At 33.0% G+C, this 24,664-nt stretch overlaps 1 protein-coding gene across 1 annotated transcript in view; it reads right to left on the bottom strand.

The window, feature by feature from the left end:
* Nucleotides 1-23,765, bottom strand: part of LOC148276779 (atrial natriuretic peptide receptor 1-like) — a gene marked incomplete at its 5' end in the record, with an annotated part of 33,097 nt that extends 9,332 nt beyond the window's left edge. Inside the window, 4 exons of the mRNA XM_088233757.1 lie at nucleotides 16,604-16,702; nucleotides 18,137-18,288; nucleotides 22,854-22,966; nucleotides 23,631-23,765. Of these exons, the coding sequence (XP_088089883.1) occupies nucleotides 16,604-16,702; nucleotides 18,137-18,288; nucleotides 22,854-22,966; nucleotides 23,631-23,765 (499 nt within the window). The remainder of the gene's footprint in view (nucleotides 1-16,603; nucleotides 16,703-18,136; nucleotides 18,289-22,853; nucleotides 22,967-23,630) is intronic.
* Between the last annotated feature and the right edge of the window lie 899 nt (nucleotides 23,766-24,664).

The following is a 24,664-nucleotide window of genomic DNA, read 5'->3' as shown; positions in this document are numbered from 1 at the left end:
GTGGTATTCTGGATGGTATTTCTAATTCCTATTCTTTATTTTTCCACTATACAAGTAAAGCTTATTCAAGATCAACTATAAAAGAAAGCCAATGTCACGTTTCCTATATCCGTTGCTGTTCCACAATTACGACGATATCCTTCAGTAATTCTTCTAGCTTAAGAAATTACAACAGGGATGGAGAATACCTTAAATAAGGAAATATGGATGTCTAGGCATTTACAGGGCTTATGACCTGTCATTGGCTGGTTGAAGTGGCCACTTTACACACAGTGTAACATTCACCATTTTGCCTATGTTTAAACATCTTTATTTCTTCAATTCTTCCATTTGTAATTTTAGTGAAGTTAAAGAGCTGAAACCTTTATTTTTGTAAAAAGATTCCTCAGACTGAATTATTTCACATACAAGGCAACGCCTGAAAACAATTTTTCAAAACTAGCCAATGATAGATCATACGCCCTGTAAATGCCTAGACATCCATATTTATTTAAGATATTCTCCATCCCTGTTGTAATTTTTTATCTAAATGACTCCCGAGGGGGTAAAATCCAGTCTTTTGTCTACGAACATTTGGACAAAATCAAATATTGTAATTCTTCTAGCTGTTGATTTTTGGTACATTAAAGAGCTGAAACCTTTATAGACGCAGATGGAATTCATCGGATTAAATTATTTCACTTGCGTTTTTTTAAATGGCTTTATTATTACTATTTTCCATTGCAAACCAGTAGATTCACAATTTGTTAGCCTTAGAATTGCCAATTGTATAGTTGGGCGAAAAATTGTGAATTACAAATGCAAAAAAAAACTGTATACATGTGAATACTGTTTCTTCTGAATTTCTCTTCTTTTCAATATATGTAAATATGTATGTATGTAAATCATAATAAACAAATAAAATCATATTTGATACCTACTAGGTCAAGTCTGAAAATACTTTTTTAACTTATGTTCTGTCACAAAAATCATCAGTTGGAAGAATTTAGGAAGTATGGTATTCGGACATAAGCAGAATAGTGAATGTTACACAGTGTGTAGTGCGGTCACTTAAGCCAGCCAATAACTGGCCATGAGCCCTGTCAGTGCCTAGATTTCTATATTCTTTTCCATGTTCTCGGAATTTGTAATGTATATGTAATATTAATTTTTATTATGGAATATTTTACCTTTAACATAATTAAGCATTTTGAATGAAATGAAAACGTTCTGAAACCGGTCGGTATCAGATAAAATAAAGTAATTGAAAAAAAATCAACATTAGCATTCCTTTTCCGTACCCTAATGGTGCATAGGGCACTGCATCGGACACATCAGCGTATCTTTTTTTTGTGACACGAATGTAAGATTATCAATCTACGCTTCAGGTGCTAGTCCTGGGACTGTGAAATATTCTTGTGTAAAAACACCCTGTTAAATAAATATTTTATGTTAACCATGTTGAGAATTGAACTGAGACATTTTGAACGGTAGGCAAATCCGCTGACCACTATACCACAAAGTCTAGAAAAAAGCGGTTTTTTGAACAGTTATAATAATAATGTCAGTAAATATTTGTATATGCGATAGAAAAGTCTGTTATTGGTTGTATACAAATATTTAATAACATTTATTGAATACTTGGTCCATCTATTAGAAACATTGTTTGGTTATCTTGTGTAAGGTCCCGGGTTTTAGTCTAGGCAACATTGAAACTGAAGCGACGTGACGATGGAGATCCAAATTTTTTTTTTGATTGCTTGTTTTATTGTTTCTTCAGACCAACCATCGCTTAGTTAAATAAATATTTGTGAGGAAGGCTGAAACATCGCAATTATTTTCTGGAATGTTAGAAAACCCGGGGGAGGAAAATATGTTGAGTCCCTCGAAAAGTAATTCGGGAATTGTTGAAAATTCCTTTAGTAAAGTTAATTAATCTAAACTCTTTAGAGATGAAATAAAATACATTTTACCCAAACGAACAGTATAAATTAGACCTAACTCCATCAACGAAATTCTCAGCATTCTTTAATGTATAGTTTAGAACATAATGGAAACATGGAACCGAGAAGGAAGAAAAACAGCGAGCTGGATGTCTTGGAGACAAAACAAATTGTCGAATTTTGAATTCAAAGCAATTATAATGGAGTTAAGTACAAATCCTTATTTAAAAACGGTGTTAATATATTACAACAGATCTGAAGAACATTTGCAGAAGAGAATATATAAGTCTAGACATCAACATGGCTTATGACCTGTCATTGACTGGTTTAAGTGGCCACTTTACACACTGTGTAACATTCACTATTGTAATCTTCTTATTTTGATGAATTGTGCAATGTTGCAATGGTTGCGCCATGCGCAAAGAATGAATGATAACCGTACCCCAAAAAGATGCTTTATACCACTCCGGAAGGCAGACCAAAATTAAGATAGCTGGATAATATGGAAAGTGACGTTAGAGCGATTGGCCTGACAAACTGGAGAAGAGTCGCGGGATACAGGGACGAATGATGACAAATTCTGGAGGAGGCAGGGCCCACAACGGGCTGTAACGCCACTGATGATGATGATGAACATTCACCATTCTGCCTTTATTTGAACATCTACATTCCTTCGGGTCTTCTATCTGTTGACGATTGTGAAGTTAAAGAGCTAAAACTATTATTGTTGCGAGTGACATTCATTTGATGTAATTATTTCACCTACATACTAGGCAAAGCCTGGAAATATTTTTCAATTGATTCAACCCGCTGGGGAGCTATTAATATTAACATAACATCCAGTCACTGTCTACAAAAATTTGGACAAATTCAAAACATTGTTTATGAATCCACCTGGTCCAAGAAAAAGTAAAACAATCGAAAAATATTTTCAGGGGTTGCCCAGTATGTAGGTGAAATAATTCGATCAAATGAATCTCACCCACAACAATACAGGCAGAATGGAGAATGGTTAATGGCACACAGTGTGTAAAGTGGCCACTTAAACCAGCCAATGACAGGTCATAAGCCCTGTGGTTGCCTAGACTTCTATATTCAAACCCTTAAATAAAATAAAAAAGAATTCGGAACAAAGAATGAAAAAAAAATAAAAATTACTTTATATATGTTATGTTTTGTACTATCAATGATTTATTGGATCGATCTATTTTCATTTCTGTTTTCATACATAATAATGGTGTTAAGATTGAATGTTATGTATTTACTATATTTCAACGTTTTCAATGCGAAATTTAAGCGTCGCGTCAGCAAATTCAAACTGCTCAAAAATTGAATTTGGCGGAGTCTCATCCACTCTGTACATAATATCGATGCTATCTTGAAGAAAGTTTATCGATTAGTGTCAGTGACCCTGTTTAATCGAAGGAAGTTTCATTGGATCAAAGCTTCATAAACTTTTCTAATGATTACCCTGGATTCAGAGAACGAAACATTTTTGAACATTTCAATGATGTCTCCTTCGTTACGGAGTTGTACAACACATAACAATTAATTATGTATACTTGATAAACTGATGTTACAATTTGTATAACCTAAAAGTTATTGCAGCATGCATGTTTTATTATATTCCGTTTGACCTGATATTTAGTAGTTTTTTCAAAATTGAAATATATGTAAAACACGGTATACCTAACCTTAGTGGACATATTGTTGGCTAACATGGAATGTTTTGTGTTATTTAAAAAAAATATTAAACATAATGGAAAATATAAGGTTCCCAGATAGGTATATTTATTTATTTATTTATGCTTTATTAAGTTAGTTCATAACATTTTAAGAACTAATATAAACTTTTAATAATATTACAATTTTTTTATCAAAATTTCTCAATTACATATTTTTTCAAATTAATTTTAAATATTTCAATTTTATCTATTTCTTTTATTTCTTCAGGTAACTCATTGTATAGCTTCAATCCCTTGTACAATGAGTTTTGAGATTCTGTTTTTTTCCTCATTGGTAATCTTATCTTTTTTTTACCCCTTGTTTCATATGTATGACATTGTTAGTTAAATTTTATTATCGTTTTTATTTTATTCATCCCCTTAATTATTTTGTGTATAAAAACTGCCACATTATATTTAATTTGTTGCTTTACTGTGAGCAAGCCAATTTCTTTGTGCTTTCTTTCTACATTAGAATATATATATTTTTTTAGTATAATCCTTATTGCCTTATTTTGAAGAATTTGTATATTTTGAATTTCTCCTTCATTACAAAAAAAAAGAATGGAAAAACAGTAATTTATGTGTGGACATATTATTGTTTTATATATAAGAATACTACTTTTTAAATTTATTACATTTCGTAATCTTCCCATAAATGACTTTTTTTTTGAATTTTTTTTGTTACATTATTGAGTATGTTTTTAAAAATTTAAATATCTATTCAAGTAGACCCCAAGATACTTTATTTCGTCCACATAATTTATATTCATGTTATCAATATTAATTTTGTAACCCTGGGGTATTATTTTTTTCCCAATATTCATATATTTTGTTTTTGATATATATATATGTTGTATTAAATAGTCATTTTGTGAAATATTATGAAGCGAATAAACATTTCATAAACAAACATATTACAACAGAGATAAAGAAAATTTTAGAGAAGGTAATGTAGAAGTCTAGGCATCTACGGGGCCTTATGATCTCTGTTTAAATCACGTCTGAAGAAACATCTCCTTTCTCTTCCTTAATCTCTCCTCCTTTCCTTTTTCCTCTTTCCTCTCTTTACCTTTTTCCCATTGAGTAATATTTTCGATTTATGGTAATTTATAAACAAATACGTATATTTCTATTTTTATAGATCTTTCGCTTTTTATTTATTTTTTTATTGAATATGTTCTGTGACTTGAATTATAAAAATAAAACTATTATTTGATTGGCTGGTTGGAAGAAATTTCCATTTGCCAATAAGCCCGCCTATGTACAAATAACATTAAGTACAAAAAGTTAAATAAATAAAATGACCTGTCATTGGCTGGTTTAAGTGGCCGCTTTACACACTGATTCACCATTCTGCCCACATTCGAACATCTATGCTCCTTAAACTCTTTCATCGGTTGATGTTTGTGAAGTTGAGGAGTTGAAAACTTTATTTATGCGAGTGAGATTAATCCAATTGAATTATTTAATTTATAATTTATAACTAGGCAACAACTGAATGATTAGTTATGTTAGTTCTGTATATTGGAATATTGTACAGTGTATATTGACGCTGTAATTAACGGAAACATCAGGAAACACGGTGGCCTCAGTGGTGTAGTGGTTAAGATGCTTGACTCATGCACAGAAAGTTCTGATTTCAATTTCCGGTATGAATACAAAATTAAATATGATTTTTCTCAATCCTGGGTGTTCTGTGCTGAGATTCGCCACTGTAATTGGGCCGTCTGTCATGCTGCGGTGCAAAAAATCACTAATGATAAAAATATTTTTTGTGATCAAGTGAGAAATTGTAGTGTCAGCTTGTGAAATAAGTTATTGTCTTCCTTAGAGTCTTGTCACGTTGCTACGCAAAGATTGAGAAGGACAGATTTGGAAAGTTTGGTCCCTTATTCTATTTGCATTTGTATTAACACATATTTACAAAAAGTGTCTTAACTTTCACTAGTTTTCCAACTTCTATACTGTTACGTGACGTCATAAAAAAACAGATAGAAAAGTCTTTATATGAAAAGAATACTTATTTTAAACTTGGAAAAATTTTACGTGTTCCTTTTCTTTTTCACATTTTTTGGACGAGTTTTCGAAATAGATACAACGAGATGAAAAACAAATTTCACTAATAAGGAAATATCTAATTGCACATATTAAATAACAATACCGATAAAAATATATGAAATAGATTTAAAAAAATTGATTGTACTCTAAAAATTAATATGGATCCCTACAAAACGCGACGTGTTTGGCTTGATTATTGTGAAATTAAGATTCGTGACGACGATCTGTTTAAATTTAAACGGTAACAAACAAAGTTCAAAATTTACACGAATCAAGACGTATTAGGGGCGTGGCTAATGCAATGGACTGTTTTCGTGGGAATTCAAATTTACAAATTTAAAAATATTTTTCATGCTAGTTATAAGTAGTAAAATTTTTTTTTTTACTTGACAATATCTCATATACCCTTGTTAATTTAAAATTGTAAAAAAAGTGATATTTCCCTATTGCGTAAGTGGTTCCTCGGTATTTCTATTATAAAATACATTACTTTAATCAAGCTTTATTGATAATTTTCCATAATACTATTTTTATAAAAAAATTCATTTAGTTATTTAAAAAATAATGAAAAGGTTTTGATTCAATTAATAAATGCTTTAAAAAATAATGCAAAAAAATTTGATTCCGTAATTTAGAACTAAAAAAGTTTATTTATAAAAAATTTATTTCATTTTTTTAGTTCTTATTTATTAATTTATTCAACACTTTATTTACATATACAATTAGTATACATATAAGGGCGGGCATATTGCCTAAAGGCAATTTCTTCCTACCAACCCAAACCGTTCGCTTTGAGAAAATTACTAGTACATGGACATGTTCTAGGTATGCAGAATCTTGTAATCTTACACAAAAATTTCAAACAAGGATTAACTAAAAATTTACACTTTACTATGAGAGGAGAGAAGGGGTGATGGAAAGGAAAGAAGAAGTAGAAAAGAACAACTCAAACATTTAGATAGTGACATTTTAATTTTGTTTGAAATGTAAATAAAGAGGGGCGTTTAACATTAATAGGTAGATTATTCCACAATTAAGTAGTTACTACTGTGAAAGAGGAGGCAAGAAAATTAAAGCGGTGAAGGGGTATTAAAAGAGTTCTCTCGTTACCAGAGCGAAGAGATAGTCTATGTTGTAATAGAGGTTGGAAAATTTCTCTCAGACAAACAGGCGAAGTGGGATTATTCAAAATATTGTAAAGATTTCTTCACAATATTTTGAATAATCTAAATCATTTGATAGAATAAATGTTTCTTCAAGAATAAATAATAATCACTCTTTAAATGGAAATAAAGCAAATGTTAAAAAAAATGTCGGAAAGATCTGAAAAAAATATGTTTAACGTCCATTATAAATGTTGATGTTACCCCTAATAGGATATTTAAGAGTGCTTTTGTAATAAAATAAGAGTTCTTAAGTTTACAATGGAACTTTTACAGATTACCAAAGTGCTACAAACTGCAATTTTCCCTGTAACTTTGCACTCTCAGCGTTTAGCTGTAAATTTGTAAAACACAAGTGGAACAATAACAAGATTAAGTAGACAACATGAGAATGTGTGTAAAATAAAAATATATAAAATAAAAATAAGAATGTGTATAATAACGTGTATAAAACTTGAGCTTAAAACTTCCCTCTCTTCTCAATCCAATGAAGTACATATTATGTACTTCTGGATTACTTTCTTTCAGCACAAAGATGCTAAGGCTACCAGATTTCAGAGAGCTCCTTCGGGCAGCTTTCCTCGTTTGACAACGAGCAAATTTTCCGTGTATGTGGGCACCGCCAAGGAGACTTATGTCCTCAGATGCGGTGTGCGGTATGTTGTGGGTAAGCTGTATAAAACTTGAGCGTCTTTAAGTATTAGCATAGAATTATAATAGTTCAGAAACTGCGTACGCACATCAAACTGAAGCCGACGAAACTACTCATGAATTAGTAGTTTTATGTTTTGACTATTAGTTACTCTGTAGACGTCGCTTAGCACGCAACTGCTGATTTAAATTCAGTTATGCCGTGTTGTGTCGTTTGTTAGTGTCAATATACTGCTGGGATTAAAAGTGAATAGGGTGGGATTACATTTCGCCTGTAAGTAGCGAATTTCACGTGTAAGTAGCGAATTCACAAATAATATTATTTAAGAATTAAATTATTTTACCATCTGTCAGATTGTTAAATAAAATAAGGTGGACATTTTGTTAGTTTTGCCAGGGTGGTCGATTTTTTTACTCGGATTTCTATTAATAAGCCTTAGTATAATATTAAACGGTATTAATGTACTTAATTACTAAATATTTTTTTATTTTTATATTTGCCCAATAAAAGTACTTTTTTTATAGTCCAGTCAGTACAATATTTGTTGTGGTAAAACAAAATTATTTTATATTTGTGTCATGATAATAAATTGTTCGCAGTCTGGTGACATTACGTGGCCACTTCACGCATGCGCGCAGGCGGGATGTCTGATTTTTGGACACAGTGCGATGTATGCAAACATGATTCTATGCGCCTTCTCGTATATTATAATTCTGTGTGTGTTAACTTTATTTTTGTAAGGATTGTAGGTAGGTCGTTGGTCACAACAACATTGCATTTGCATAGCCACATATACTGGCAAGCTCATGCTAGATTTGTTTTTCCTACTAAACAGTCTTAAGCTTAGAGCCACAATATTTATTTATTAACTTTACTGTGTTATATTTATATTGAGAACATAAGATTTTCTCATGGTTATTATTATCTTTTATTTAAAGATGTTATGTTTCTTTTTTACTTTTTGTTTTTTGTATTATATGTTCACTATTTTTTTTAGTTTGAATTATTCTATTATTTCATACTATTTACAACATGTTTATTGTGCACTGCTGTGATTATTTCTGTAAATTATTATTTTTTGTAAAAAGTTCTTAGAACCGTTTGTATAATGTTATGTCAATCACAAGCCATACACATATTTCTTCTTTTGCAGCTTCGATTCGCAAATAACAATCAAAGCTAATTTATATAACAATGGCCAACAGTTCGAACCCAACCGACAGGTAATCCGTCAAAGAAAACTGAATACAACTGACCTGGGCAATCCCGAAGTCCTGGTCTGCATCCAATTCGTCTTCCTGGTCACTTCCAAGGAGATGGATTAACTGTTGACTCTTCTTTTGAATTGAATTTGAATTTTTACACCTTCGCGATTATTTCGAAGAAAGGAGATTACAAACTCAGTGGCGTGCCCAATATGGCGAAATTTGCAACACAATCTTTTTTTTTGTATTTCCTCCCGTGTGCAGTGACGGAAGACCAGGCGAGCCATCTATAGACGCCCATTAAAACTACGTATTTGATTAACTAATCAAATACGTTGTCCTTTTCGGTTGACTTCATATTTTCTCAACAGATGTCACTGCCGTGACGAATTCGAACCGATGGCCATTACATACTGCCCGCCTTGAAAGTTTGCAGACGAAACTTTCAACAAGAAAATTGAATAACTTAATGATTGTTTTATTTAACGGTATTTACATAAACTATGGCGGAGCATGAACAAACCGCATATAATTGCAATATAACCGAAGCATTTAGAACTGTATTCATAATAATATTGATCATTAATGCAATGATACTAAATATGTGACATATTGAAACAAGCGGAATTGTCCCAGAAAATCGGAAACAATCGAGAGAAAACAAAAAATAATAATCAAATGAACTAGCCTAAACTCAAAGAAAAGCGTATGCTATTCTTTAAAGTATCTCTTTACTTAACAGTATTTTCAATAACAAGCTTAATTAAAAATAATAAAGGTAAATTATAACTAAGATGCCTAAATAAATCTTATGTTACTGAGTTGGAATAGGGCACAGTTTGACAACTGGCCGTTTGATTCTTGCGGATTGTGTTTTGACTAATGCAACTCTAATAGTTCCATCAGTCCCCGGATACACCTTTTCAATCCTCCCAAGAGGCCAACGAAGTGGTGGAACATCATCTTCCCTTATTAAAACTACCGTGCCTATTTGCACTGGGTTTTCGGGGGTACACCACTTTTGTCTCATTTGCAAAGTATGGAGATATTCTATTCTCCATTTTTTCCAATAAGATTGTACTAAACTATCTAATAAATGTTTACGATTTACGAGACTAAGACGATTTTTAAGCACATCGGGCGCGGGAAGATATTGAAGAGGAGACGACATCAAGAAATGAGCAGGAGTCAGCACCTCAGGATACGGATCCTCGGATAATAAACAAAGAGGTCGTGAATTAAGCAATGCTTCAATCTGAGTTAATACTGTTAGGAGTTCTTCATAAGTTAATAATTGACCGCCTACCACTCGATATAAATGTGTCTTAAAACTTTTAACGCATGATTCCCAAATTCCTCCAAAATGAGGACTATAAGGGGGAATGAATTTCCATAATATGCGACGGTTATTGAGTTCATTGCTGATAGTAGCTTGAAAGTCTGAAGATGCGGTTAAATTATAAATTTCATTTAATTGTGTCTTGGCACCTATAAAATTGGTTCCGTTATCGGAATACATGTTAGACACTGGGCCTCTGCGAGACAAAAATCTTTTTAGAGCCGCTAAAAACGTGTCGCTAGATAAATCTGAAGCAAGCTCAATGTGCACCGCTTTTGTTGTCAAACAAACAATGATGCAAAGGTAAGCCTTTTGAGAACGCTGACCGCGTTTACGAGTCAGAGTAATGTTGATTGGCCCAGCATAATCTACACCCGTATGAACAAAGGCCTTTGCTTCTTGGACTCTGTACGTTGGTAAGTCTGCCATTTTTGGCCATACGTAGGTAGGCTTGACGCGAAAACAAAATATACACGATTTGGTGCGTTTTCTGATAATATTTCGTGAAGAAAGAATCCAATATCTTTGTTTTATTAAGGAGTTCAATAAATTTGGGCCTGTATGACAATTGGTGCGATGATAATGGTCAATTAAAAGGTTTATAATGTGACCTTTCTTTGGTAGCAAAGCCGGATGTTGAGTTTCGAACGGCAAATTGGAGTTGGACAATCGACCTCCAATGCGAATGATTCCCTTCTCATCCATAAAGGGATTTAAATGTTTAATGTTAGAAATTACAAGACCCTTGTTTAATAAATCAATTTCCTTCCTAAAACCTTCTTTTTGCACTTCACATATCAGAAAATGTTCAGCGAAATTTAAATCAGAAGAATTGATTTTTTCGGAACATGGTAACAGCTTTGCAAAACGCAGAATATATACAATAATACGTAATAATTTATTCCAGTCGGAAACCCTATTTGCTAAAGACAGTAATATAAAAGATTCTTTAATTACGGTGGTGATCAATGTTTTAGAATTAAATTCTGGCGTTTCCTCGTAAGCAGAAGCAGCAAATGGCCTAATCATCCATGACTGAGGGGGTGCGCACATCCACGATGGTCCATACCACCAAAGAGTATGCATCAATAATTGAGATGGCAAAATGCCTCGAGATAGACAATCACTAGGATTTTCAACACCAGAAATGTGATAAAAACATTTCGAATCTAAATTAGACTGTATTATAGCCACTCTGTTAGCCACAAATACCGACCAGCGATGCGGAGATGAATGAATCCATGATAAAGCTATCGTGGAATCAGAAAAAGCATATATTTTGGAAATCAGGTAACGCGGAGTATATGTTTCATAAACATTGCGAACGATTTTCGATAAAAGAACTGCGGCGCATAATTCTAAACGTGCTAATGACACCACTTTGACTGGGGAAACCTGAGATTTAGAGCAAATCAATCGCATTGAAATATTTCCCGTTAAATCAGTTACGTGTAAATATACTGCACATCCATACGCTTTCATACTTGCGTCGCAAAAGGCGACCAAGTTAGCTGTGCAATTAGGTGTAATATTCAAATGTCTTGGCAATCGTAATTCCTTCAATAAAGGTAATTCATTTTTTAAATTAAAGTACTTTTTTACTATTTGTTCAGGTGGAGTATCGTCCCATCCTAGATTAGCATTCCAAAGTTCTTTTATAAGTATTTTTGCGTATAATATCACTGGAGAAACTAAGCCAAGTACATCAAACAATCTGGCAACGGTAGATAATATAATTCGTTTTGTGCATTTTTCTGCACAAGGGGATGTAGTAAAACAAAAAATATCTTGTGTTGGATGCCACTCCAAGCCAAGAATTTTTAAATTATCATCATCTGTAAAATTGACAGGTGTACAATAAGCTGAAGGTACTTGAGAGTAATTCTGATGAATTGCTGGCCCATTTGACCAAATCGAATCCACCAGACTTAAAAAGGTTAATTGATTGATTTGCTAGCTCAATTGCTTCGGAATTGTTCATAACAGAGGTGACCAAGTCGTCCATATACAATTCTGATTCGGCCAATTTAGCAGCCGCAGGAAAGTTATTTCTTTCGTCTAAAGCTAATTGTCGTATGGTGCGCATTGCAAGATACGGACTGGACTTGAGTCCAAACGGAACGCGGGTAAATTGAAAAGATCTAACCTTTTCGTTAGGATCAAATCTATATATGATTTTTTGGTATTTTCTGTGATTTTCAATTACACCAATTTGTAAATACATTTGTCTAATGTCAGCTGTAATAGCGACAGGCAGTAAGCGGAAATTTAATAATAATGTAAACAAATCGGCCTGTAAATTAGGGCCGGTAGATAGGATGTCATTCAGTGACAACCCAGAGTGTGTTTTAGCACTTGCGTCTAAAACAATTCGTACCTTAGTAGTAATTTTATCTTTACGAATTACAGCGTGGTGAGGTATAAAATACCCACATTCTATATCTGAAGTAGACGGAATTTCTTCTAAATAGCCGTTTCTTAAATAGTCTTTAATAATTTCATGATAATCATCCCGAAGGGTGGGGGCATACTTGAACTTTCGTTCAAGAGTGAAGAATCGACGGAGAGCGACCGTGTAAGAGTGACCTAATTCATCTGGATTTTTACAAAAAGGGCAAAGATATCGAATACCTCCCATTAACACTGCGTAAAACTGTAGCAGCATATGCGGTTTCGCATTTAGTTTCATCGGGGCTTAAGAACCGTTTAACGGGCATTTCTTCACATTCCCAAAATTTTTGTAAACATTTTTCTAACCCCTGAAGGGCTAAAGCGGAAAAAGAATTAGGTTGAAAATCGGAATGGTAAGGAACTTTCCCAAGTAAGACATATCCGAAAGCTGTAGACAAGGCAGGCGGGGCATCTGAACCAGATTCTATTTTTTCTCCAAAATAAATATAGGGAAAAATAGTCGCACCTAGAATAATGTCCACGTTCCCAGGTATGTTCCATGTTAGGTCGGCGAGGGGAATATTAGCGAGATAATTCAAATCACATTTTTCAATAAAATGTGAAGGCAACTTATCTGTTATGCAGTCGACTACTAATGCGTGAATTTTATATTTATTTTTTGGAACCATGCGTGATTCAATGTTAAAATAAACATACCCATGTATTTGTCGTGATGTCTCTCCCACACCTTTCAAGAAGGAGTTATTTAGTGGAATTATATTTAAATTTAAAGATTTACAGCAATCGACTGTTATCAAATTGTTTTGCGACGCGTTATCAATTAGACAACGCACTACTATTTTGTTATTATTGTTATTTTTATATGCAAAAACTTGCGCGGTAGATAGTAAAATAGCGTGGCCAGGTGAAGAAGACAGTGTATTTGATCGCGATGTTATGAATGTTAAAGGCGATGTACTAGTAGATTCAACACGAGTATTCCGAGAAAATGAGTTATTTTTGCCACCTTCCTTTTCAGAATCAATAAACGCATTTGATGCATGTTCCCCATTATTAGAATTTGAGGCATGTTGCTCATTACTACTGTTCGTAATACAATTATTAGAAGAAAATTCAAAGTGTAATAATGAATGGTGTTTCTTTTGACACTTTTTACACGTATGTTGAGATTTACACCCTGCACTGGTGTGGGCGTAACTCAAGCAATTAACACAACCATGTTTTAATTTTATAAAATCAAACGACCCTTAACAGGCATATTTTTAAATGTGAAACAATCATAAAGATTAGTATGATTGTCTTTGTTACATAATAAGCATTTCTTTTCCACAGTAGATATGAAAGCCTTATAGGTTTTCTTATTACTGGGCCCATTCGGCTCCGCATTAATAGCAGCCCGGGAAGAAGAAGAAGAGGAAGCGGAAACATTTGTTGTCCTTTCCAATATTTTTACTTGGCCTTTTAAAAAATCTGTGAATTCTTGGAAAGTGGGCAATTCCTTATCCCGCATTTGCATTTCGAATTGTTGCGCTGTTTGAACATCAATTTTTCTTAACGCGCAATGTAAAAATATAAAATCCGCCAAATCATTTATCTTTAATAATTTTAAAGCGGCGACGCTAGAAGTATAATTTTCACAAAAGGTATTTAAGTTTGCGGCAGTATTATTTACTTGCTTTATGTCGAGAATGGTTTTCAAATAAAAAATTCCCAGTGACCTTGAATCCTGGTATTTTTGAACTAAACTATCCCAAAGAATTTGGTAGTTTTCTCCCGTGGGAATAACGCCGGAAATTATATTCAACGCGCTATGCGTCAAATTTAAAATTAAATATTGCACTCTTTGCGAATTCGATAAATTGGTATTAAGATGAACATTAGATTTAAAAGATTCGTAGAAAATAGACCAATTTTCTTGTTTACCATCAAAATATGGGATTTTTAAAACCGGCAAATTTATATTACATTTTTCTCTAGAAGTGGTTATATTCATTTTGTTTATTTTATTTCTAGCCCTGGTAATTCTCGAATGCATATCCTGAACTACTCCCAGTGATTGAAAATCAAGCGAGTTTTCGGGATTAATTTCCAAATTTATCTGATTGATAAGGTCGATCACCTCCTCGTACTTTTTATTCAATTCGTCGACTGTTTCCGACTCCGCTAGGAAATTCTCATTTGTTCTGGAATCGTTTAACGAACTAATATTTAACGATAATTTATAAATTGCATTTATACGTTCAAAAAATACCTCTCGTTTCCCTATGAGAATTTTTAATTTTCTTGCATTTATTTCCGACATGTTTAATATATGTAAAACGTATTTGTAAAACGTACGCTAAATAAGTGTTCCACAGACGTGCGGTAGGTATTTAATTTCATTAATTAAATATGTATAAAAATAACTTAATGTCACACGGTACGGTAAGAAATAAATTTAGAAAGCGATAATTGATATGAATTTTTTGCAGAATTTATTTATTCTGGAGTTGAAGTTAATAAACTAATTTTGTATTAAATTCGATAGAACAATAAATAAATTTACTGGAATAATCCAGTAACTCGATTAGGACTATTTATGTCCGGCGAAGGACCATTTTATGTATAATGTTATGTCAATCACAAGCCATACACATATTTCTTCTTTTGCAGCTTCGATTCGCAAATAACAATCAAAGCTAATTTATATAACAATGGCCAACAGTTCGAACCCAACCGACAGGTAATCCGTCAAAGAAAACTGAATACAACTGACCTGGGCAATCCCGAAGTCCTGGTCTGCATCCAATTCGTCTTCCTGGTCACTTCCAAGGAGATGGATTAACTGTTGACTCTTCTTTTGAATTGAATTTGAATTTTTACACCTTCGCGATTATTTCGAAGAAAGGAGATTACAAACTCAGTGGCGTGCCCAATATGGCGAAATTTGCAACACAATCTTTTTTTTTGTATTTCCTCCCGTGTGCAGTGACGGAAGACCAGGCGAGCCATCTATAGACGCCCATTAAAACTACGTATTTGATTAACTAATCAAATACGTTGTCCTTTTCGGTTGACTTCATATTTTCTCAACAGATGTCACTGCCGTGACGAATTCGAACCGATGGCCATTACACCGTTAATGTATAAATTAATATCAAACACAAACAGTTATTATCATAACACAAATATAGTAATGTCATCAAGCAGAGGCGATACGCTTGGCTTGGCTATGTGCTGCGGATGCCTCCTGAGAGCCACGCTTGCCTACTTTACAAGGCATCAGGTTCTCGACGTCCTGGACGCCCACTGCTGACTGTTCGTCGGCAGTTAATGTCAGAATTTCGGGACAGAACATGACTTGGGAAGACGCAAAGGAGTTGGCAGCCGATAGAGATGCATGGAGGCTCTTTGTGGATACCATATACTCCAACTAGGGAGCGGACATAGAATGATGATGATGATGAATAAAAGTTAATTTTGTAATAAGTTATGTTAAGTTTTACCACAAAAATATTTAACTGACTGGACTACATAAAAAAAAACAGGTTCCTTCATTAGACAAACGTAAAAAAAACATAAAATAACTAAATAGTAATTAAGTATATTAATGCCGTTTAATATTATACTGAGACTTATTTGTAAATAGCCGGGAAAAAAATCGACTACCCTGGCAATACGAAAAAAATGTCCATCTTGTTTTATTTCACAATCTGACAGACGCTAAAATAATCGAATTTTCACTGCGAGAGCACCGCGATGCCATACAGCATCCTCTCTTTGTCAGATTCTAAATTCAAATTTTTGGAATTGAATAATAAGGTGTTCTATAGCCATACTTGTTTAAAAACCTCGATACTGACAAGCCTTCACGTTACAGTTTTTTGTATGAAAGCGGCCCGGCTGTTTTCATCATAACATAAGATTGGCCTTACAGCATCCGATAACACTAATATCCCAATTTTTAAAATTGTGAACTGCTTTCTGCATAACCACGTTCAATATTTATTCTTATGTAAAACATTTCCGCTTAAAACAGGTACAATAATAACATAGTTAAAGTTGATTTGTTTGTACTTTAATAAATAACTAAACAAAATAAATATAATACCTGAAATAAAATTGAATAGAACATAAAGTACTTACCACCATGTAGGCATCTCCTATAGTCTCCACCTTGTACACATCGTAGTTCTCTATTATGGAGTCGAAGCAGGTGTAAAGGTCGTTAAGGAAATCCACTACCTGAAAAAAAACAAGATATCGACTAAATGTAAAAGTGTGGGGTCACAGTGTATATCAAGTTGAGTTTGCCATATTTGTTACCAGGACTTGGCATTTTTACCAGTCAAACATTATGCTAATACGACGTCGAAAAGTCAATAATCTCAATTTCACTTACCGACTTTACTACGTTACTTTTCTGTCTTTTTTCAACTATTTCTCCCACAACATAAAATATTTTCATAACCTAATCAGTGCATGTTCGTCCTAATCAGTGAATGTGCTTGTTAAAATGTATATCGTGTTGGTTTTATATTTTTGTGCAACAACTATGGTGAAGGTGTATAGTGGGTTTTGCATGTTGGTTAAATTGGTGACCTGACAAAGAGACGGGTACGTCTCGAAACCGGTAGACATTGAAAAGTCAGTAAGTGGTTTTATACAAATATTAAATAACATTAAATCACAACTTTATTGAAAAATAAATAAATTGTTTAGAGTCACTGTTGTCATAAACGTAAGTATAATTATTTATATATTATATTAGTTTTTGGGTTTTATTGTTTTAAACGAATTTTCATAAAATTCACAATAAAGTCTACGTAATCTTCCGCTTCAAAGATATTTAAAACCATTATTAATATCTTCGTTTTCTGAGAACATGGACATGAAAAGGATAATTTAATTTCGAATAGGTTTGAATTTCAGGAATGAACTCAATGAAAATTTGTGGGCAATATTTGGCACTCTGGGAATATTAGTGAGCCAGCTACGAAAAAAACTCATTTTTACAGGAGAGCAGTTACACACACCCGCGGATTTTATTGAAATAACACTCGTTAGCAAAAACAAAGGCACAACTTATAGTAATTTACTTATATTTTCAATTTCAAATGATTTTTTTTACAGATAACAATAGCATAGTGATCATTGTGCCACTATTATTTCATAGATTTGGTTATGAGAGCAAAACATTAATATTTTTGGTGATTAGGCCACATAAATATAGCATGCGGTGACAAAGTACATTATTTTTCTTAAATTAAAAAGTTTAAATTAAATTTATATCTTTATATAATCACTTTGTAAAGCGCCCTTGAGGTATTATGTGAAGAAAATGGCGCTATATAAGTTATCCATAATAATTATTATTATGTTTTGTGCCATTATTATCCCTCAGGTGCGATTTGTTTGAGTATATTACTTCAAAGTTTCATAGTCTCAGGACTGGAGACGAGAAGGATTAGTTTTAATTTAATTTATTTTCCTTATTATTTTATGCGCAAGCTTTGATAAGATTAAAAATTATATTTAGATCAAGTTTGTTTTCATGTTTTGACGAAGCAACAGTCGTGTTTGGAAACGGGTTGGCATAAAACGTTAATTAAGTGATGTTGTACAACATAATTACGAATTTAAGTGATATTCATTTTCCAATAATTAATATTTACATACCTCCAGTGGTGTACTCTCGGCAGACATTGAAGTAAATCCAACTATGTCACTGAAGTATATAGTGACACAGTCAAAGCTCTCTGGATCCACTTTATTTCCCCTCTTCAGCTGCTCAGCCACTGGTCGCGGAAGCATCTCCAACAGAAGTGCCTCTTTTGCATAATGGATTATTAGTGACACGTTATTTTACACAACTGAAGACTGGAATTCTTATAGACATGAATAAATTATTTGAGAAGATAACTTTGATTTAGTAAACTAATCGCAAAAAAGTAGTATCGCGAACTTACAGATAAAAATGAAAATATTTTCCATATCTGGTAGAATACCGAATACGTGTACCTACATGTTGACCAATAACAAGAGATAAATAAAATCAATAAGGACAAGTAGCATATCCTTGTTCTTATTCTTAGTGGTAGGGGTTAGTGCTATGCAAGCTCCTGACGTCACTGCGACCTGTGAATATATATTGTGACTGGTCCCCGTAAATACTTCTCGCCTTCCAAGCCAAGGTCTATAAAGAGCATGGCTACTGTGTGGAAGGCGAGAGTTTACATTTTGCTAAACCTTCCTCTATATGCCCAGATCCGTAAAGTTTCGGGCTATTAGATAGGGGACGAGCTCTTTAACATCTTCAAATGTAACCAGTGGTACCCCGAGGATGTGGCTCCTTTTATGATGTAAAGCATCACATTCACATAGAATGTGTTTAGGTGTTTCCTCATCTGCACTGCAGAACCTACATCTAGAAGTTTCGGAAAGGTTCATTCAAGCAAGGTTTTGTTCAATCTGCAGTGCATTGGGCGGGCTCTAGTGATAACCCTCACTTGATTTCGGCTGAGTTTTATAAGGTCAAAAGCAAAACTTTGCAAGTACCCTTTGCGAGTTGAAAAAAAGTTTAGTTGAATAAAGTTTAAAGTCAAATAGATTTTTCGTTTTCGTTAAAATAGACAAAAGGGTTCGCATCAAAACGTAACATAAAACAACTCATATCGCACATTTTGACAAAAACGCAACAATTATTTAATTTTAAACATTATTTACTTTTGTTGCAACTGGCTTTAAGTGTACTTTATAAAAAATGTTTTATTTATTTACTAAATCTTGAAGTACATGTTTAAAAATATGTTTAAAAAAATAGGTAAAAATTTGTATTCTAAAAAAATAAATTAGAATATGTAGAGTATATAGAATTACAGCGGCTTTTTAGTAGGCAGAGACAGCTTGTACATATAAATCTAATGTTAAAAATGGTTTCGTTATACTATACACATTGTATTTTAAGGAATGTAGGATTTGGATTTAGAAGAAGACAGGAAGAGCATCTATGAATAAAAAAAGTATTAAACAAATAAATGAAAGAAGGTTAGGGTTCAAAGGATATGAAATTATATTTCAGGCGTTTCTTAAAAATGACCAAAGAAAGTGCATTTTTTATACGAAGAAGTGACTCATTCCAAAGTCTGGCAACCTGAACAGGGAAGGAATTTCTGATGAATAATGTGGTATGGCGAGGAATATAAAGTGTTATCTCCTGAGGAGAGTGAAATGATAGACCATTTCCATCATATTTGACGCGCAAGGGTCGTGTATATTCTTTTAAAGTTTCATGTAAAATTTTTTGATATTTGACAAAACCCACCAATAAGTTAATAAAACCCCACATTTATGACGTTGTGTTCATATGTGTATCTGTAAGTTTGAAGATAAAACACGGGTGTTCACTTTTTGCCGTTTTAGGTTAAAAAAAAATTATCACAATAAGCTATTTTATACATGAGTAAAACACCGAAGTCCACTTTCGTCATAAAAATGTTTTTTTTTGTTGAAAAAAATAATCTAAAGCCCACGTTGTTTCAATGTAAAAAAACATTACTTGTCCCGGATATGCTATTTCAATATTTATTTATTTATTTATTTATTTATTTATTTATTTCATTTTATTTGGGATTTTTACAGCTATTACATAAACAAAATAATTAGAAAAATCTTAAAAATACTAAAGCCAATTAAAAAAATCCACTGTAAATATAATGACACATAATATATAAGAAAAGAAGTTTAGTAATTGTATTTGTGTGACGTTTGTATTCATGTGTATGTGAATGTGTGTATGCGTGAATGAATGAGGGAGAGGATACATGTGCGTGTGGGAATGAAAGAGGGAGAGGGTGCGTTTGTATGGGTGCGTAAGTATGAAAATAATATATTTGCTTAAAACTTGTAAATTGTATTAAAAATGGTAGAATAAAGAGCTTAGTAAAAAGTTAGAAACCTTTTTGTTAAAATTCAAATGACGAAATGATATAAATTGTTTTTTTTTTTTTTTTTTAAGTATGTTAAATTTCAAAACCGTATTCTGAAGAAAAAAAAAGCATTTTATTTTTTAAATTTAACTGATACACATCGAATGAATAATGTGGGACGAGTCCTATACAATACAGTAGGTAATCACAAAATGCAGTAAATACGAAATAATGACAACAATAAAATAAGGATTGACAATACGCGAACGTTGATTCAAAACGAACACACAAATGCATATTACATGCACCTACATAATATATAAATAAGAATAACATATAAGTTTAATAGAAATGATTCGGATTATAAAAATCAGGTGTCACAAACAGTTGGCCCGCAGTACGGGGATACATAATTATATTAAAAGATCTTCTCACTATAAAACTTATATATGTTCAGGGATAGAGAGCAACGGAGAGGAGGATGCGGACAAAGACAATTTATTACCTATGGCAGTTTTGATAAATTTAATATTTTTGGTAAATATATCTATTTCGTTAAATTTCCTGTTATACGTATCCATAATACGGTTAATCGTAGCGTTTTTTGACGAATTTGTTCTGCATTTAGGTATGTGGAAAAGTTGTGTATAACGCGTTTGTCTCTGTGGTACCTTAAGATGAATGCGGTTAACCAATTCGGGGGAATCTATTTTATCAGATATTATGTTGGTGAGTAACACTATATCAGCTGTGGTTCGTCTATCAGCGAGAGTTTGGATATTATGAAAAACGCACGCTTGGCGATAATCTGGAAAATTGAGATGTAATCTACGGTTTAAGTTTTTTATAAACATTTTTTGAATTCTTTCAATTTTGCAGGAATGAATTTTATAATAAGGAGACCAGACAGGTGAAGAAAATTCTAGTAAACTACGAACATAAGAAAAATATAATTTTTTAAGAGTATCGGTATTTTGAAACGGTTTGCCTGTGCGTAGTATAAATCCTAGTGTTCTAAAAGATTTTTCAGTAATACCATCGATGTGACGATTAAAAGTTAATTTTTCATCTAAGAGGATACCTAAATCACGGACTGTTTCGACAGATTTAATATTTGTATTATTTAATTTGTAATTAAAATCGATGGCACGGGTCTTTCTTTTGAATGTTATTTTTAGGCATTTTTCAGGGTTAAGCGATAGTTTATTATTTATACAATAAACCGACAGTCTAGTGAGGTCCTCCTGCATTTTATGACAGTCATTAGTATTTTCAATATTTAAGTATACCTTCATGTCGTCTGCATACATAATGTATTTAGAGTTATTAAAACAATCGCCTATATCATGAACATATACATTGAATAAAAGGGGTCCTAAATGGCTACCTTGAGGGACACCAGATGGAAGCAAGGAAAAGTCAGAAGAGTGCCCGCCAACGACGACTGCCTGACTCCTTTGACTGATGTAAGAACCAAGCCAACATAAGAGATCTCTATTAATTCCGATTGCTATTAACTTTTTTAAGAGGATTGAATGATCAACACGATCAAACGCCTTTGAATAATCAGTGTAAATAACATCAGATTGTAATCCCTTGGCCATATACTCAGCAATATCGGTTGTGAAGAGCGTTAAATTAGAAACTACTGATCGTTTCCGCATAAAACCGTGCTGTTCATTTGGGATGTGTAAAGCAACTTCAGATAAAAGGTGATTATAAACTAACATTTCAAATATTTTGCCAAACACTGGTAAGATTGAGACCGGTCGATAATTCTCAACTTTATTTTTGAGGCCACTTTTATGAATGGGAATGATAAGTGCTCTTTTCCAGTGACTCGGAAAGACTCCATCCTTTAATGAGCGATTGAATATAATTGTTAGAGGTTTGGCAAGTTGATTTGCACATTTGATTGCGAATAATGGAGGAATGTCATCGCTTCCAGCGCCTTTGCTAGAATCTAATTTAGTAAGAATTTTACGGACATCGTCGTAAGAAAAGTTAATTGAAGATGTAGCAACATTGCGTGTGCTTTGATGGAGTGGGGAGGTTATGCAGGCTTCATCGATCAAATTGCTTTGAGTATAGACCGAATTAAAATAATTAGAGAAGTGGTCGACTACTTCTTGGGCATTATTAGACACTTGGTTTTTATACTGCATATTCAAGGGAATGTTGTTAGAGTTACGTTTACTTTTAATAAAAGACCAAAAATATTTAGGATCGTTCACAATAGCTTTCTCATGCTTTCTCAATATGCACAGTTATTATCATAATAATTATTATTTTGCATTGAAAGTACTTTATATGTTGATATTATCTCATTTGGTTAAAAAGTTATGATGTTTTGAAAATCACATAATCAAAAAAGGCTGTTTCCTGAAAATTTCGTTCAATGTGACTCCCTTGATTTATCTTTCAAGTTACAGATATTATAAATTTGTAAAAAGTGACGTATTTAGTACCTGTTTTCTTTTTCTCTTCTTGTAGTTGATCTGTTCTTTCGTCGACGAGCACTTCCAAGTTACTTGCGTATTTTTCCATCATGGCCATCATGTTATCGAAAATATTTGGTTTCCTACGAAAAAAAGACGATTGAATAGAATCTCCAATTAAAAAAATAGAAAAAAGACTTTTTCTTAACTAGGTATTTTTTATTACATTAATTCAGAGAAGAGACAGAACCGCGGACGAGTGATTTCGAATTGATTGCAGTCCGGTACAAAACCTAAAAAAAGGAATCGAGTGAATATAACAAACACATCGTATTTGGTACATTCATCTACCATACTTGAGGACCGAGGTTTGATTCTGGCAGGATAAACGTAAATATCAGTTTCAAAGGTGATTCAACACTGCAATATGTCATTGTACCTGGGATGGCCTATTCTATTATATTCCTGTAAACGGGGATTAGTGCTAATCAAGCTCTTGACATCACTGCAATCCGTGTAGATCTATTGGGTCCCTGTCATTTAATTCATTCTCGCCCTCCATACCTAGATTTTTTAAGACTCGTGGTTTCATATCACGCGCTTAATCTTCTCAAGTTTGTGAAGTACCGATCACCTAACTGTCTATGTAAATAACCAGATACGCTGCAATTAAAGTACCAGTACAGTTTTTTGAGAACCACTAGGCACAAAAAGAGGAAATGATAATGTGTACAATAGAATTAATACAATAGAATAAATACAATAGAATTTAAAATTATAATTTAATTCAATATATATAATTCTTACATTCCCTTCCTTAAAGGTCTCAGCTTAGTTCTGATGGCTTTAAAATCGGGTCTGTCTTCTGGAAGCTCCGCCCAACACTCCTTGAGACAATCCCTCACGAATTCAAATCCACTCTCCAAGGGCTCGAGGCTGGGTCTGTAAAACAAATTTTGAGGCAAGAAATAAAATACTGTTTTTTGGAACATCAAAAGCCAAATATTAAGAGGACATGCGATTCCAAACAAATTTTGATGAATAAGCTTTTGAACATTAATTTTTTGCCAATCTCTTACAAATGCACGTCAGACTAATTTTGGCTAAATAAAATCGACAAAATCGACGCTTCACTGTCTCGTTTTCCGCACCTCATAACTAAGCCAATTTTAATGTTTTTTTAGAATGAATAACACAATATAATTTTCTGTATCAGTACCGTTTCCGTTTTTTCAAAATTATTTATTATATATGCCATACTTCCAAAGGCGGCAGAAAAACTAGGCATTTTTTTGAGTTTGTGAATGGTTCTAGCTTCCATTAGCAACATATTAGTAAAAAAACAAAACAATAAATACATGCTAATGATAAAAATCTATAGTGTGTATAAAAATCATTGCTTTAGTGCTACAATCCAGGGAGCAAATACGAGATTACCTTCGTATGAAGAAAAATGAGACCGCGTTTCCTTTAAATAACAGTGATGAATCAAACACAAACCATCCAGACTTGAGGAAAAATATTCTTAATTGGATTATGAATTCCTAGCAATCAGGAAAATCTTAGACACTAATACTCTAAAATGTGTATGTTGCTCTGTTGTATGTATAGTGGGCTGGGGACAATGCACGGCGTGATATATTTTTTAAATTAAATCTCTGTAACAGGCGCACGGAGCATGACAGAAAAACAATTTTCGCGAGGTTTTCACCAAAATTCCTAAATTTATTTCTCATGAGACTGAAATAAGATAATCTTCAAAAAGATCAATTCGAAAAATTAGTTTTTTTTTTTTGCATATTTTTTGTTTATTTATTTTAGAGCATCGCCTTTGCTTTAGA

The sequence above is a fragment of the Micrasema longulum genome, unplaced genomic scaffold (assembly GCF_059751315.1).
Source record: "Micrasema longulum isolate JH-2025_06_02 unplaced genomic scaffold, ASM5975131v1 h1tg001147l, whole genome shotgun sequence".
Classification (NCBI taxonomy): Eukaryota; Metazoa; Arthropoda; class Insecta; order Trichoptera; family Brachycentridae; genus Micrasema; species Micrasema longulum.
This window is presented reverse-complemented; position numbering and strand designations above follow the sequence as displayed.